The sequence below is a fragment of the Arvicanthis niloticus genome, unplaced genomic scaffold, assembly GCF_011762505.2.
Source record: "Arvicanthis niloticus isolate mArvNil1 unplaced genomic scaffold, mArvNil1.pat.X pat_scaffold_333_arrow_ctg1, whole genome shotgun sequence".
Taxonomy (NCBI): Eukaryota; Metazoa; Chordata; class Mammalia; order Rodentia; family Muridae; genus Arvicanthis; species Arvicanthis niloticus.
The window spans coordinates 40,475-55,583 of record NW_023045987.1 but is presented as its reverse complement, the minus strand read 5'-3'; the positions used below and the strand labels follow the sequence as shown (position 1 = coordinate 55,583).

At 37.8% G+C, this 15,109-nt stretch overlaps 1 protein-coding gene across 3 annotated transcripts; it reads left to right on the top strand.

Annotated features, from left to right (window-relative positions):
- The first annotated feature begins 1,087 nt into the window (after positions 1-1,087).
- On the top strand, positions 1,088-13,433 carry LOC117701928 (serine protease inhibitor Kazal-type 1-like). 3 transcript variants are annotated; one of them, XM_076706332.1, is made up of 4 exons: positions 1,088-1,235; positions 2,941-2,972; positions 4,511-4,617; positions 11,169-13,433. In XM_076706332.1, exons 1-4 carry the CDS (start codon positions 1,181-1,183, stop codon positions 11,233-11,235), a joined length of 261 nt encoding a protein of 86 aa, XP_076562447.1. In that variant the 5' UTR covers positions 1,088-1,180; the 3' UTR covers positions 11,236-13,433. The 3 variants fall into 3 exon arrangements, with proteins under 3 accessions (XP_076562447.1, XP_034349227.1, XP_076562446.1); XM_034493336.2 differs by lacking the exon at positions 11,169-13,433 and adding an exon at positions 6,849-6,955 and having other exon boundaries at positions 1,090-1,235; XM_076706331.1 differs by lacking the exons at positions 1,088-1,235; positions 2,941-2,972 and having other exon boundaries at positions 4,532-4,617.
- Positions 13,434-15,109: the final 1,676 nt, after the last annotated feature.

Sequence of the window (15,109 nt, the reverse complement as noted above, 5' to 3'; positions counted from 1 at the left end):
TTGACGACTTAGAAAAGGTCTGAGACTTTACCCTACTGTTTAGCTAGAAATTTAGTCAGCCACCATTTGGGGATAGCAACAGAAGCCAGGCACCAAGTTCAGGAAAATGATTTAATTTGTAACAATGGCTAATGTGTCAATATTGGTATCAAACAGCAATTTCCCAAAGATGATGTAGAAAGAACCATATGACTTCTAAACAGAAATTGTTTTGTGCTGTTAGAAAAAAAAAATAAGCTTTTTTTTTTTTTATGTCCCTAATTGTTTTAAGAGGGCAGTAACCCCAACTGAATATTGCTGGGAAATATGTGTTTTAATTGTTCTAGACAGAAAAACAAAACAAAACAACTTACCCTTTGTGATGAAGGGAGACATTGCTTCATTTGTCAAGACTCTTTGATATACAAACACCCTAGAAAAGATAGTCTGAAAGAAAGTGACAGGATTTTTCTACTGACAAGACAGGAAGAAGCATGCAAGAAAATAGATACATGGTTTGGTAGATACTCAGTACATATTGGTTAATTAAGAAACAATGCATTGGATTATTTATTACCATTATGTTAATTGTCCAATGCCTAAATTTAGGCAATAGGAAAGTGAACCAATTTTCTAGAGGCATTCAGCCAATATAGGTAATACACACAACCCCAGAACACAAGAGACAGAAGTGAACTCTCCTTATCTTTTACCCCAGCCTAGCACCAGCCTATCAGGACTTAAGTAATGCACAGCAGATAAAGAGAGAAATGGGTAAAAACAAAAACAGGAATGGAAGAATGGAAGAAAGGGAAGAATAGAAAGCATGTTTGAGATCATATGTCTGCTCATCCATTCAGAAATACAGAGGAGACAAACAAGACCTTTGACTTCACAGAAAGATAAGAAAACCACAGCTCAGGAAGGGAGAAAGCTTTCCCAAAACCTGAGAGGATATCAAGAATCCAGCTAATTTCCTTTTCCTGGCAGAGGGGGGGCCCAATCTTTTCTGCCCTTTATCTACGTAGGTAACATTCTTCCCAGCCTGGAGGCCACACAAGTCAATCAATAACCAAAGATACCTATTATAGGGCACAGTGGGTGGAGCCTGTATTACCATCTACCTATATGACCACTCCTCAGGTTCTGAAGAGAAGCACCCTACATAGTTCTTCTGAGTTTTGCATCCAGATCTGCAATCATGAAGGTGGCAATTATCTTTCTTCTCAGTGCCTTGGCCCTGCTCAATTTAGCAGGTAGGTGTGTTCGCATATTTTTCAACTATTAGTAAAAACATTCAACCTGTTAATTTATACCTCTTGTAAACTAAGATAGTCTAGCTAACTGATGACAATGAGTTGAATAACAGAAATGTTTCTAGTGCAAATTATGGAGGAGAGGGGAGGTTGTTGCTAATACAATGGAGGAAAGCTCCAGTAACATGTCCCAAGAGATAGTCATGGCTTGCTCTAAAGACAAGGTTGCTACTTCATTAGGAATATGGTGGCAAGAAAAGGATTTGATCTAAAATACCCCTTTAACTGTAGAAAGGGCTGCTAGACTATGTAAATCCAATGCCAACTTACAAAATTTAAATTCTTATAAACTTGCATAATAATAATAATGACCACCACTTAGTTTGGATAAAAGTCATTAAATATTTTATATTTGATCTGTAAAAAACATTCTATTTGAGCATAGGAAAGAATCCCTAAACTTGTGAGAATGACAGGATATGCTTCTGATTCTGAGGTCAGTTGGGTTTTTATAACTGGCATTAATTAATATTTTCACTTCTGTCACTTATTGCAGAGATTGTGACAAAAGCCAAAGCTGTGCTTCATTAAGAAGTGGAAGACCACTGCTAAACATTTCAGATAAATATTTATGGAAGCAAGAACCCCTTTGTCCCACCCCATGCCCTATAATTAATACAAGTAAATACCTGTAGTGAGCCCCTGCTCATTAATTTTTTAGCCTCATTTACATTCTGGATCCAAGGGGACCCCAAAAGCTGCATCTTCTTTGATGAGTCCCAGAGATATTTTTTTCCCTCAGAGATCACTGACTGAAAATTAAGTTTTGGAAACATTTCTACTTTAGGGGCTCTCAGACTAGGTTCCTTTGCCTTGCAAACTCATTTGCATTCACGGTTAGCATCTATCTACTTTTTAAAAAACTATCTTTTTTCACATTATAATATAATTATATCACTTTTCCTTACAATTCTCTGCCAAATCCTCCCATGTACTTCCTTGCTCTCTTTCTAGTTCAGTTTTTTTCATTGTTGTTACATATGTGTATATGTATCATAGGCTTTGATGTCTGCAAGACATGTTTTCTGAAGAAGGAATTGAGTCTTTTCTGAACTATGTAAATACATGAAATACAAGTTTAAAATATGGTTATTTGGTGTAATGCACCTGTGGGAAAAATTACTTTGAGAACTGGTGGTGAGTTGTCAGAAAAATTCTATTTTTAACATTGTTTACAGAAGAAACTTAATTACAACAAAAGACCTGATGGCTATTTCCCATACTGCCACCAATACCCTGAGATACAGATATTTACAATTCACTGACTTTGAGATGAAAATTCTGTTGGGCATAGAAAGACAATTGATGGACATGCCAAAAGTATCTGAATTGTTACTAGTACATACACATTTCAAATTCTGAGTAGATAATTTCTGTTCTCAAGAAAGTAGATCAAATTTCCTGAAATGCAAAATCGAAATACTCAGTAATGATGAACATTTTACTTAGTTCTTTTTAAAATCTTAGCAGGCAGAGATGGAAAAAAACTCATCTGGCATACTTGAAAGTCAAATGTAAATAAAAGATTAGAGAAGTGGACAGTGTAAGCAGAGGCATGATATGAAAAATATATTCTTTGACAACTAACAATAGATCTGGCTTCTTTATTTGAGATCCAGGTTGACATTTGATTTATGTTTTCTAGGTAACACTACAGCTAAGGTGATTTTAAGAAAGGTAAAGAGAATTTTATAATTTATTATAATTTATAACCTCATTGGGAGGGGTTGACAGATGATTTCTCTGTGTAGTCCTTCTTCTCCAGAAACTCACTGAGTAGAAAGGCTGCTCTCAAACTCCCAGAGATCTGCCTGCTCAGCCTCCCAAATGCTGGGATTAAAGGCACACACCACTGCCACCCAGCTACTTTATAATTTCTTAATTCTCTAATTTCCTATGCAGACTGAAATTGCTTGATCCTGTAAAAGTAGAGCTACAATCTGAGCATGCATATTTTTTTCACATTTGCAATCCAAAGCACTTGGGAGCCTGGTTTATGAACAAGGTTTGAGGTCAGGCTGGACGACACAGTAAGACCTGGATATCAAGAGGGTTGGAGAATGTGTACTCTAGCAGTTACATTTTTGGTAATTCAAGTCAGGATTGGGGGATCCACTGGTAGGGAACCTTGGCTGTTAATGCAGGATTTATAGTGCTTTCCTAATCTGCATGGTGCTGTGCTGAAAAACCAGCCCACTGATGCCCCTGTAACTGTCTACCTACTGCTATAAAAAAAGATTTTTTATACATACACTAGGGTTGGCTGGTGAGACAAGTAGTTTAAGTGGAAGCTCTTTTGTTAATTCCAAGTAGCTCTTACTTCCGACTTGATCTCCTAATTCCTAAAATAGACTAGGGGAGGAAATGCCCCATATCTCATTACATAGGAATACCTAAGAGAAAACCAGTGCTGAACCTTCAGCTTATAGTGAATGAATCATTACACTTTTGGTAAGCATTACCGAACAAATATGGCACCATTAGATCCCAAATCTAGTTCTCCAACTACTGATCTATGAAGAATAAAAGTTAAAAAAATCAGGGATGATGTCCTGTAATGAAGAGGTGTTGTGGTAATGCCCAGGAACTGAGAACCAGGATCTAAGGATCACTAGATGTGTGACTTTAAGTCAATTTGTCACTTCATGAATCTTCCCTTGAAGAATATTGTAATGATAACTTTACAAGGTCTTTCAAGGATAGATCATTAATGGATAACTGACAGCTTTTATTGAATGATGAGACTTTTCCAATAGAACAATCCATAAAATATAGGACAGAAACCTATGTGAAGTTTTTAATGAGTATCAGATTTTACTGGAAAATACAAACCAAGAACTCCAAGCACAGATGATATCTAGGATGACTATCGTGTCAGCAGCTGGTGTTATTTCCCTCCTCTCATTTCACATCACTGCAGCATCGTGCCTTAATTGGGTAAATGATAATTTTTCCTAACTTGCAGATGAATGGACTGAAATCAAGAAAGGAACCTGTAGATTCATGATGTCATATAACTAGAAAAGGATCATAATTTGGCTTTAACTCAGGTTTCCTGATTTCAGGGCAGATTTATTTCTATTGTAGTTGTTGTTTTACTTTACAACACCCAGTGTCATTATCTTAACTGCAGAAAACTTTAAAAAGTCTTAATATTTTATTACAAAAGTAAACATTGAAAATGATAGAAAATGACTCCTTAATTCTGTGTTTAGGCTAATTGCGATGCTACAATTCCTGGATGTCCCAAGAATTATAACCCTGTGTGTGTGACTGATAAATTTACTTATGTCAATGAATGCCTTTTGTGCTTTGAAAACAGGTGAGAATAAAGATAATTTTAAGTTATTTATCACTAGAATTCCACATATGTAATCATCTAAAAGGCTAGTCAATAAATGAAACTTTCTTTTCATAAACTTGGTATGATAATATGATATAAAATTGCTTGAATGATAAAAGCCCCACTTTTTCAAGCAATACATTGATATTTTAGATTTCAAAAATCTTATATTTACAAAATGCCTTTAATCTGAAAAAAACAAAAACAGATCAGTTCTTGATAATAGCAAAAATTACATTTTCTAATGCACCCCCAAATTAGCAAGTATGACTTATATAATATTTAGTGAACAAACGTGTATTATAACATTTGTATTCATGGTTTATGAGAGTTATTCTCAATAAACTTTAATTCTCTGAAATATTTAATGTTGGGGAACAAGAACCAGACTCAGAACACTGGGACAAACAGATATGTCACGATAATTTTTCTCTTACAATATGACTGACTTGTTGCTATATGCCTGTCATTATGCTAAGCCTTCCTTGTTTCCCATGTGGCTGTTACAAAAGTACAAACAAACAAACAGACAAACAAAACACTCATGAGCACATGTAATCTCTTCCTGTAAGTTGTGATGATTGTCAACAGAGTGTAAAGTGTTACATGACCAAAACACAGATGGTAATATCCTTCAACTGAAAAGGCCAAGAAAAGCTTAATGAAAAAAAAAATGCCATTTAAACAAGGCTCTGAATTTCACACAAACAATAGAGACCCCAAAAGTGCCAGAAAACTCTTAGATTTTCTAGAATTGACTCTATGCTAACAACTTCAGCCCAGGCTCAAGTGACTATAAATTGTCTTTGTTCCTCTGCATAAATCTCTCTTCTATGGTGCAAACTATCTTCAAGGATAGCTCTAAATGATTTCAGAAAAGTCTGTCAGTTTATCCAGGATTGTAGACATTTTAGACTCCAAACAGTACACTTTCGGCCTTATAACGAGGGTGTGTCCAGTGTGTAAAAGTTGCCAGGCATGATAGCACAAGCTATATTTTAATTATAATACAATTTTTTTAAGTTGTACAAAAATGGCCTATGTTGTAATTATTACCAGAGCCAGGATATGACCCTAACTATTGGGGTTTGTGATGCTCTGAAAACACCAAACAGGGCTTTCATATGATGGGTTTTGTAATTATCAGGAGGTGCCAGGTTTGTTAAATCAAGACACTATATGCCTTCTGTGCTTTGTTAGAGAAACTGTCAATAACTCTTTTCTATAGAAATGCAACTACTGACAGAACATTTGTTGGTGCTAGAAATGTTGTCTGTCAGTATGGGCTAATACATGACTAATAGTCATTGGCTCTTAAACACAGATAGTACACTGAGATACTAACGTTTAAATATTGTTAAATTTTTAAAACAAAACAACTAAGTGTGGCTAATTCACAGAGTGTAGCAAAGTTAACAGCAGAGCTGTGGATAACAGGCTTATGTACATGACATTGAACTGGGCACTACCATAGGTTAACATTAGTGTTAAAATGAAGAAATAATGGATGCAAAAAGGTATCTGTAAAAATAGATGTGTATCACATCTTCTTCAACAATAAAAAAAATAGAAAATTTGTTGCAGGCCGGTATGATCAAGATAACAATGACTAAAGAGAGAATTATAGAAGCAGTCTTACAACTAAGAAACAATTTTAGAATTGAAAGGATATTTGGGTTTTGTGAGAGAAACTGGCTTAGCCAAGGTAACAATGGAACTGCAGAAAAAAAAATTATGTAAAGAAGAGACCTCGGTACTGGTTGCTGTTATGGGAATCAATATTGCCTGGCAGAATCAAGCTCCCATCTTCTAAGCTGAAATGTTTCACTGCTAGAAATCCCTGCCGTAGCCTGGACAACAGACCTGGTCACTAAGTACAAACCATCAACAGTAAAAGAAGCAGAGGTGGACTTGAGATTCATTTCAAGGGTTCGCAGTAACACTCTATTAGGCCTATAAAGAACAATGACCCACAGTTTTTCTACTTTGTTGTATCCCTTCTGACATAATAAAAAAGCAACGGATATTCAATGAATACATTGAATTTATAAATAGATTAGAAAAAGAAAAACCAGAATAAATCATAAGCATGTCTTTAATAAAAGGCAGAATTATTTTTAAGTTTCATTGCTATTCTCACATAGTCATTTATTTGTGCCACTAAACTTCAAGCCAACTCTTAATTTATTTTCCTTAAATCTCTTCTACAGGAAACGCCTAAATCCTGTCCTCATTGAAAAACTTGGGGCTTGTGAAAATTCAAGAATTTGAATTCTGTTAAATCCACCATAATGTTTAGCAAGTGGGTTTGTTGAATAAATGCATTTGAACATACATTGTTTTTCTCAAAGCATCCTGTTCAAAGGCATGGGTGAATATATTGAGGACAGGGAACTGGGCAAAGACCCAGACTAGACTAAGCTTCACCAGTTAGTTCTTCATGCTCGTAATATCAGACATTGCAGATGACAACAACACAAAGTTGAGCATGCGCATGTGTGATGAGTAGAGTTTGATTAGGATGAAGAAGGTAGCTGATGCCATGCCCAAGATGTAACCTGAGAAAGAGAAAAGGGGGTGTTCACCCAAGGAAATGTGTGTGAGTGCTTTGTATACCCCACATTGTTTCACTTGTGAGCCACCACAACTCTGCAGAGTTACTCTTGTCCTGTGAGTAAACACAGAGGAGTAAACTCCCTTGACTAACAGCCCAGCAGACAAGCTGCCAGGGTGCTCTTTTAGATCTGGTAACCTTCCTTTAACCACAATGAGCACTCCTTTTAAACACAATCACCTCTTGTGGATTATGCCTTGTCTTTCTTCAATGAGAATTCTAGATAATAGTCTCCTACTCTAAGATTCCCCCGTCTATATTCAATAATAGAATACAGATGTGATGTGATAGAATAGAACCAAATAAATTAGAAATGAGGACATGTTCTCAAGGAGGAAAATAGCTACAACTACTTAAAAATAAAAAGGGGAAACATCTTGAGATTCTGAGTTTCTAACAAAAATTTGGTTTAAGATGGAAAAACGGTAGAGATCTAACACATGTGAGACTGTGTCAGGATTTGTAGTACAGTAGAGAATGGGTCGGCCACTGAGCCAGAAATAACAAGGATCAGTAAAACATTAGGAAAACAGAGTTGCCTAGTTACCCACTTCTGGTGATATTCCAATATTCCTGTCTTAAAAAATGAACTCCTACCACTAGAGGGTTGTGTACTCTAGCAACTGACTCAGCTCAAATATCCTGAAAGCTCTCACCAAATAGCTTGCTAAGTCAAGTTATCAATTCAAGATGGCTCCCAGTGTCTGATCTGTGATGCTAGAGGACAGTTGTAGGGCACCAAACCTTAAGGAATTCTCTGATTGTCAAATTATTTAATCACTGAATATTGTAAGTTGCCCTGTCTTGTTGGACCAGTCTGCAAGTACACACACACACACACACACACACACACACACACAGAGAGAGAGAGAGAGAGAGAGAGAGAGAGAGAGAGAGAGAGAGAGTGTTTTGTTTTTGTAATTACAAGAAGATATAAGACGTAATCTCAAATCTATCTTTAGTGACACTGCTCCGAGGCCTATCAGGAGGCAGGCATGTGGAGTCTGTCTCTGCATGTGGTACTTATGTTTCAAAAGGAGTATCTAATAAACCAAAAATGCTTAAAAGTGTGAAACTGTCAACACTGATAAGAATATAAAGCTTCAACCTATGAAGAGTGATTCAAAGAAGGAAAAATGACTAAAAAGAAAATCCCTCTGAACTGGGAGCATCTTTTAAAAGAACTACTAGGATTAAGAATATTGATATTAGCAACTCATCTTTAAATATAGTATCTGTATCACCTGGATTCTATCCCTCAAACTCATTCTGAGTCCCCCTTCCCAAAGTTTCCCCTTCCTAAAATAATGTATTCTTTTAATAGCTTACGCAGTCCAATTACTGCTCCACATACACTCATGAATGTGACACCACCCACCGTTAATATCAATATATGAAAGACCACACACCTAAAGAAAACTCCCTCCCTAGAAGCCATCAACTGTCAAAAACTCCTCTTTAGGGGTTGGTACTTTTGTGGCCCTCCCATATTCATCCTGGAATATTGAATGTCTTCATCTTGTGTAAGGCAAAATATCTTTCCATTTTCTGCTGGGAGAGGGAAATTCTGTTTTCCTCACTGAAGAGATTCTGAGTATATTAATCATGATTCCAGGACAGGCCCCATGCTCAGAAGCAGTTAGCTAACACAAATAGAGCTCCATGTTTTCTAACTGTTTTGGTTTTTTCTTTTGATTTTTGTTTGGGGCTTATTTTTCAAGAGAGAAGAAAAACCATGAGGATGGATGGATAGAAATGGGGTGGGGGGAACAGGATCTGGGATGAGTTGGGGGATAGGGAATAATATAATAAAAAAAAAATATATATATATATATATATATATATATATATATATATATATATATATATATATATCTTTTCATGTTTTCTGAGCCTGGGAAAGAGGTCTGATATTTATGCCCCGGTTATAGCAGAGAACTCCACACAAAATTGTTCTCTGTATTTGATTGGGAGTCTCTATATCAACTGAACAAAAATGCTTCTTTTATAAAACCTGAGAAGTATGCTAATTATTAATAGAGATATGTGTTTTTAGAAAGCAATACTATACTATGTCCAGTCTGATTACTCCTAGGGCCTATCAGTTCCTCGAATATGGCTTTTTGGACAGATTTATCATACCATGGATAAACTTCCTCCTGTAAAACAGGCTCAAATTTAGTCAAAAAGTGGTTGATTACTTCATTAGCCTTCACGAGGCTATCAGCTCTCAGCACTCAGAGCTGAGCAAGATGTTGTCTTGATTCACAGCACTTACATAACACTTTCTGGTCCTCCTTAAGCTGGCCAAACTGAAGGAAGCTTCTAGGTCGGTTTCATCTTGATTTCTCTATGATTAAAGTATTTGGTATTTTCCTCTATAGAATCTTACCACCTAATTTTGGTAAGCAACCAAGAACAAATGGCAACATTCTATATTATTTGGAAGATTTCTTGGAGTCCCCAGACCAAGAATTTTTTAATTTAGCAACTTTTAGCTTCTGGAGAAACATTACTCTCAATGTATGGTAACTAAATTTAAACAATATATGAAGTTTATGAAGTAGTGGGTTTGTCTATGGCTTTTCAAACATCCTCAGCTGCCAGAAGCTATGCTGTAACCTATGGGAACAGCTCATGAGTGTTTTACAATTGGAGCTTCTTTGGCAAGGCTCATTGGGAGATTGCCCTGGCCAGGACCTGTGCAGGAGATGCTGCAGACCCCTTCTCTGATTCTAGAGAAGGACATGAACTTCAGGCCCTTCTTGCTCTTGCTTTGCTTATTATTATGGCAATTCTTAGTTTGCTTTATCATTTGTGATGGCAGCTGAGCTTCCTGGGAACAAAACACTATAGATGTGTCTGATAATGTTTCTAAAGATTCTACAAGGAAATTAAACCTCTTTGCAGTCTACCACAGAAACTGGTTTCTTCAGTTACCCTAGGTGGACTCTGCAGTCATTCCAAGTAAGCAGTGGGAACTCACTAAGGTTAATGACTCCTGCTTCCTTAACTATTCTAAAAAAGAGATAACTATATTCCAAGATCTTAGTAGATAATTTCTTAAACGATGACATTAAAACCTACAGACCTCATAAGAAAGAAATAAAGGACATAAAAGGTCAGACTTCCCTCCAATGTCAGAAAATTAACAAAGGAATCTAAACCTTCCAGTCCCTTTGGAGGTAAAAGTACAAATAGATACTGCCAGGAAGAATAGAAACTTGGTCCCAGCAGTTAAGATTTAGATATTAATCATTGTCATTTTAAGGATGTAAGAAGAAGAGGACCAAAAATACTGTTCACCCAAAAATCACATATAGGCCATAGAAATTAGACCTATACGTGAAAAATATTATTCTAGATAGGGTATCATTCTCTCTGCTGATTTCAAAAATATAAAAGCAACATACTGTTAAAGTCTAACCACAGAGCTTGAATCTTTCATTTCTGAAATGACATGTCTGCTGCTGGCCTGGGCACAGTACAGATAAGAAGTGCTTGGCTAGATATAATCACTTGGCTTTCAATACAAAATCCATGCTTAGATATGAAATAAAGGTTAATTAATGCTTAGATACAGTAAAGGTCAATTAATGATGACAATGGAGTGGGGAGGAGGAAAAGAAACTAAAATAGATAAATGTTGATGATTCTTGAAACATGATGAAAGACAAAATTAATTGGAACTGCTCATGCTTGAATGCTTTGGAGTTTGTATAAATAGTGTTCAAGCTACTAGGGTCATCTGTTTGAGAGACAAGTGCTGGTAAGAATCCTCATTTTTGCTGGCTCTATATATCTGTCCTGTGGTCTAGAACCTCACTGGAGCCTCACTCCAGCACTCAGCAGGGGTTACTTCTCCCACAACTTCTTTTTTTTCATTACCTTCTCATTTCTCTTTCCTGTCCTGTAGGAAGCCGTGGTCAGTGGTTATATGTTCACCATTCCAAGATGGCGGTGGCCTTGTGTCTTTCCACTAATAAACAATTAACTGCGCAGCTGCAAAGGCAGAAAGCCTGCCAAAGTCACTGGCCAATCCCGAGACGTAATATTGGGTGGTGAGCGAACAGCCAATCAGAAGTGAATACGTCACTCTAGGGTGTACTTAAGCGGTGCCTCTTCCTGTCTTCAGCCCTTCCGCGTCTTTCCACGTTTGCTGATACAGAGTAAAGCCTCGTTTGTAGTGATACCTGATTATTGCCTCACGTGTCCTTATTCGTGGGCGAAAAGGGACTCGAGTGGCACGCAGAACAACTGGAGCCGAAACCCTGGAGTTTCAAGGCAACGCAGAGGCCCCCAAGTTTTGGGGAGGGTTAAAAGACTGAAGGATTTGAGGTACACCTTTGGAAGATATGCCTGGGGTGGCGTTTGTGGCAAGCGGCTTTAAACTCACCGCTGCCGCTCCACTAGCTGGCCTCTTGCTTGAATTGCATTTGTTTTTAACTTATGTGCGTTGTGAGAAAGAGGGCCACTCTAGCATACCAGAACCAGGGTGTGTTAGCCAGCATCAGGCCAAGGAGCCTGGAGGTCAGGCCAGAGAGCCTGAAGAAAATGAGTACTCAAGAGGAACAAGGGCTACTGCAGAGTCCATTAAGCTTAAGGAGAGAGTGGAGGTCAAATGGACCCCCCTGTACCCCATTAAAGAGCCTGACTCCATAGAACTGGGCAGCTCTGAGGAGGAGAGCATAGAGGAGGAAGTAGCCGTTTGTGCAAAGGATAGCCGTTCTGAGATAAGACTAAGAAAGATCTTAAGTCACTCAGTCCCGGCGCCAGCAGCTCGCTCGGGCTCGAGGGTCCCCTGCCGTGCTTCTCGGCTTGGGCTGTGGGAACAGAGACGCTGCAACGGGGCCCGGGTCAGACCGGTTGTGGAGGCGTCTACACTCTGCTACCTGCAGCGGCTTGCAACAAGGCAGAGCCAGAGCAAGGGAGCGTGGTGCGAAAGACAGGCAGAGGAGAGAGACAGTTTGCTCTGTGAAACGGCATACTGCCGGCGGGCACACGGGGAGTGCCCCTCGAGCTTAGAGCAAGCAATGCCAGTGATAGAACAGATGATCTTTGAAAATGCCACAGCTAAATGTCATACAGCCATTGTCCCTCGTAGGAACAAGAGGCTACAAGATTGGCTAAGGGCCTGCTGTGGCCTGGGAAGGGAAGCTGTTTGTGCTTATTCCACAGGTGAAAACAATTCAATTTGGGTCCCTACGCGGCTGGTGCAGATTGTGAAGAATGAAGCTAGGTTGCAAGATTACAGCTCTGAGTCTCCTGATACTGAAGTTCCATTTGGCAATAAGTATAACACTGTGGGACATAGTTAGATCTTGCCAGTATATTCAAATGCTGAAGTACTGCCTATTGTTTTCAGCTATTGAGAGTTACTTGGCTGCCCTGGCCTCAGGCACATCTGCCGACAGCCTGGGTCATAAATGCTACAAGCTTTCCATTAAATTTTACACTTGGTTTTGTGGCAACAAAACTTTATAACATAAAGGTAATCCACTTGGTGTTGATTTGAGAGAAAATAGATTGCTTACATCGTTAAAGATTGTTTTTTTGATTTGCCTATGTTTGTAGAGAAAAGATACAACACGTGTCTTTTAAGGTTTACAGTTTAAATTTAAGTTTCAAAGCTAAAGCCAAAAAGCACAATTCAGGAGTAGCCAAGCCTCAGAGAGCAGGCAGGAGAGAGGTTAAGTGCATTTACATTTGAATTAAGACAATGCAGACTGCTGTAGAAGCTCAGGTGTTAAGCATTTCTTTTGTTCTGGGTCTTTAGACCAGGCCCTAGAAATGTGCTTAAGGGAATTCTCTTTTGTCCTCATTGTTTCTTGTGAGAGGAGGGGTAAACCTAAGAACCAAAGACTTTACAACAGTCTGTGGGCTAAGAGTTATGAGTATGCTACAGAGATTAAAATTATGCCTGCTTCCCTCCATGAGTATAGCTGTGCCTGCTGATAGAGTATGGTTCAGGTTGTTTTAATTCCTTTGTATTCAGAGTTGTTAAAAATGAGATGCTTTGGATTCCTTTAAGGTGTGAAGCAATTATTAGAGATTAAGGTTGGCTTTTATCCAATATTCTCATTGGACAAAAAAGATTGGTTATTAAATTAATCCAAAATAAAGTTCAAATTTAAGATTTATACAACATAAGTTGCCTACTCCAGCTGCCATTTTAATAAATGCTTATAGAATTTTATAGATATAAAAGATGTTTTTTTTTTTTTTACCATCCCTTTACATTTCTGGTAAAGGTGAAAGGTTTACAGGTAGTAAATTTATTCATAATTTTTAAGAGCCCATGAAGCGATATTTGTTAGAAATAATTGCTTCAGAAAATGGTTAATTGTTTTGCATTTTATATATATAAATATTGTTGCTGCTTTAATACAAAAAATTAAGAGGTTAAATCTTTTGGTGTGTATTATTCATTGTGTGATACTTTATTAGTGGATTTCTCTAAAGAAGTTTTTTCTACAAGCTATTGCTTCAATATAACGAGCTTTAAAATTTTTAGAGTACTTGTTACTCCAAAAAAAGATTCAAAGACAGTGCCTTTCAATATTTGAGACCTCAGTTATATCCTAATCAGATGGGGCTAGAGAAATGGCTCAGCCGTTAAAGGCTAGACATAATTTAAAATATAAAGGCTGAACTCCCACCAACCACATGGTGGCTCACAACCATTTGTGGTGGGGATCTAACGCCATCTTCTGGCTTGTGAGTGTACATACAAAAAGAAAATGGTTTACTTTTAATCTTGATTTGCTCTTAGTGATTTTTAAAAGTTGTTAAGAGATATTATTTGGCTAAAACCTCATCTTAAGCTTACCATAGGAGGATTTAAACCTCTGTTTGATAGTTTCAAAGGGATGCAAGTCCTAAATTAAATCATATGTGTTTTCTTGAGTTTATCCTGCTTCAACACAATTAAATTATGTGTTGTAGCCACTGTTTAGAATGTTAAAATAGGGTGTATCTGCCTTTGTCTTGTTGAATGGTATATTTCATGAAGTGCAGAATGTTTCGGCTACAAGATCTAATATCTCTAGCCAATTGAATAATATTAAAATTAATAAGGTGTTTAGGAATATATCTGCACAACCGGTGTCAGTGTGTGTAGACCCTCCATTTTTCTTTGTTATCCAACTTTCAGAATAATTCTGATATCTTGGATTGTAAGAATGTTACATGCTTTTTAGCACAATGTTGGAATGGATCACTAGACCTAGCTATGGTTAATCAAGTTACAGCAGCTACCGTTGTTAATCAAAACTCAGAAAGGACTTCTGAGGCTTTGACTATTTTACAGAAAGTGGATGCATACCTGGCATCAGACATTTTGTTAGTCAATCAGAGAGTTGATTGGCTCCAAGCCCATGTGGAGCAGCTCATGGATGTGGTTCAAATAAGCTGCGTGTCAGCAACCCCACATCCAGGTATTACACCTCTGAGATTTGTGAATGATACATTTATTCAAAGCCATAATCTTTCTGCTTATTTAAAAGGGAATTGGAATGGGGAGCTGGACCTGGTACAGCAAGAATTGCAAATCCGGATTTCGAGCCTTGATGGAGTGCAGACGGACCCTGGCGATTTTACTTCTTGAATTTCTTCTGCCTTTTCTTTCTTTCTTTCTAAAAGGGGGGATAGGCCTGTTTGATGCAGCCCTATGTTGTGGATTAGTGTTCATGATGGTTGGTCTGTAAGCTCAGAGCCCAACAAAAACGTGACAAGGCCGCTTTAGCCCAAGCACTCGCAGTCTTGGAGCAAGCATCTCTCCCTGAAATTTGACTATCTAGGCTGAGAAAGTAGCGGATGACTGAGACTCTCAGTCGATGTACCCCAAGGGTTCACCCC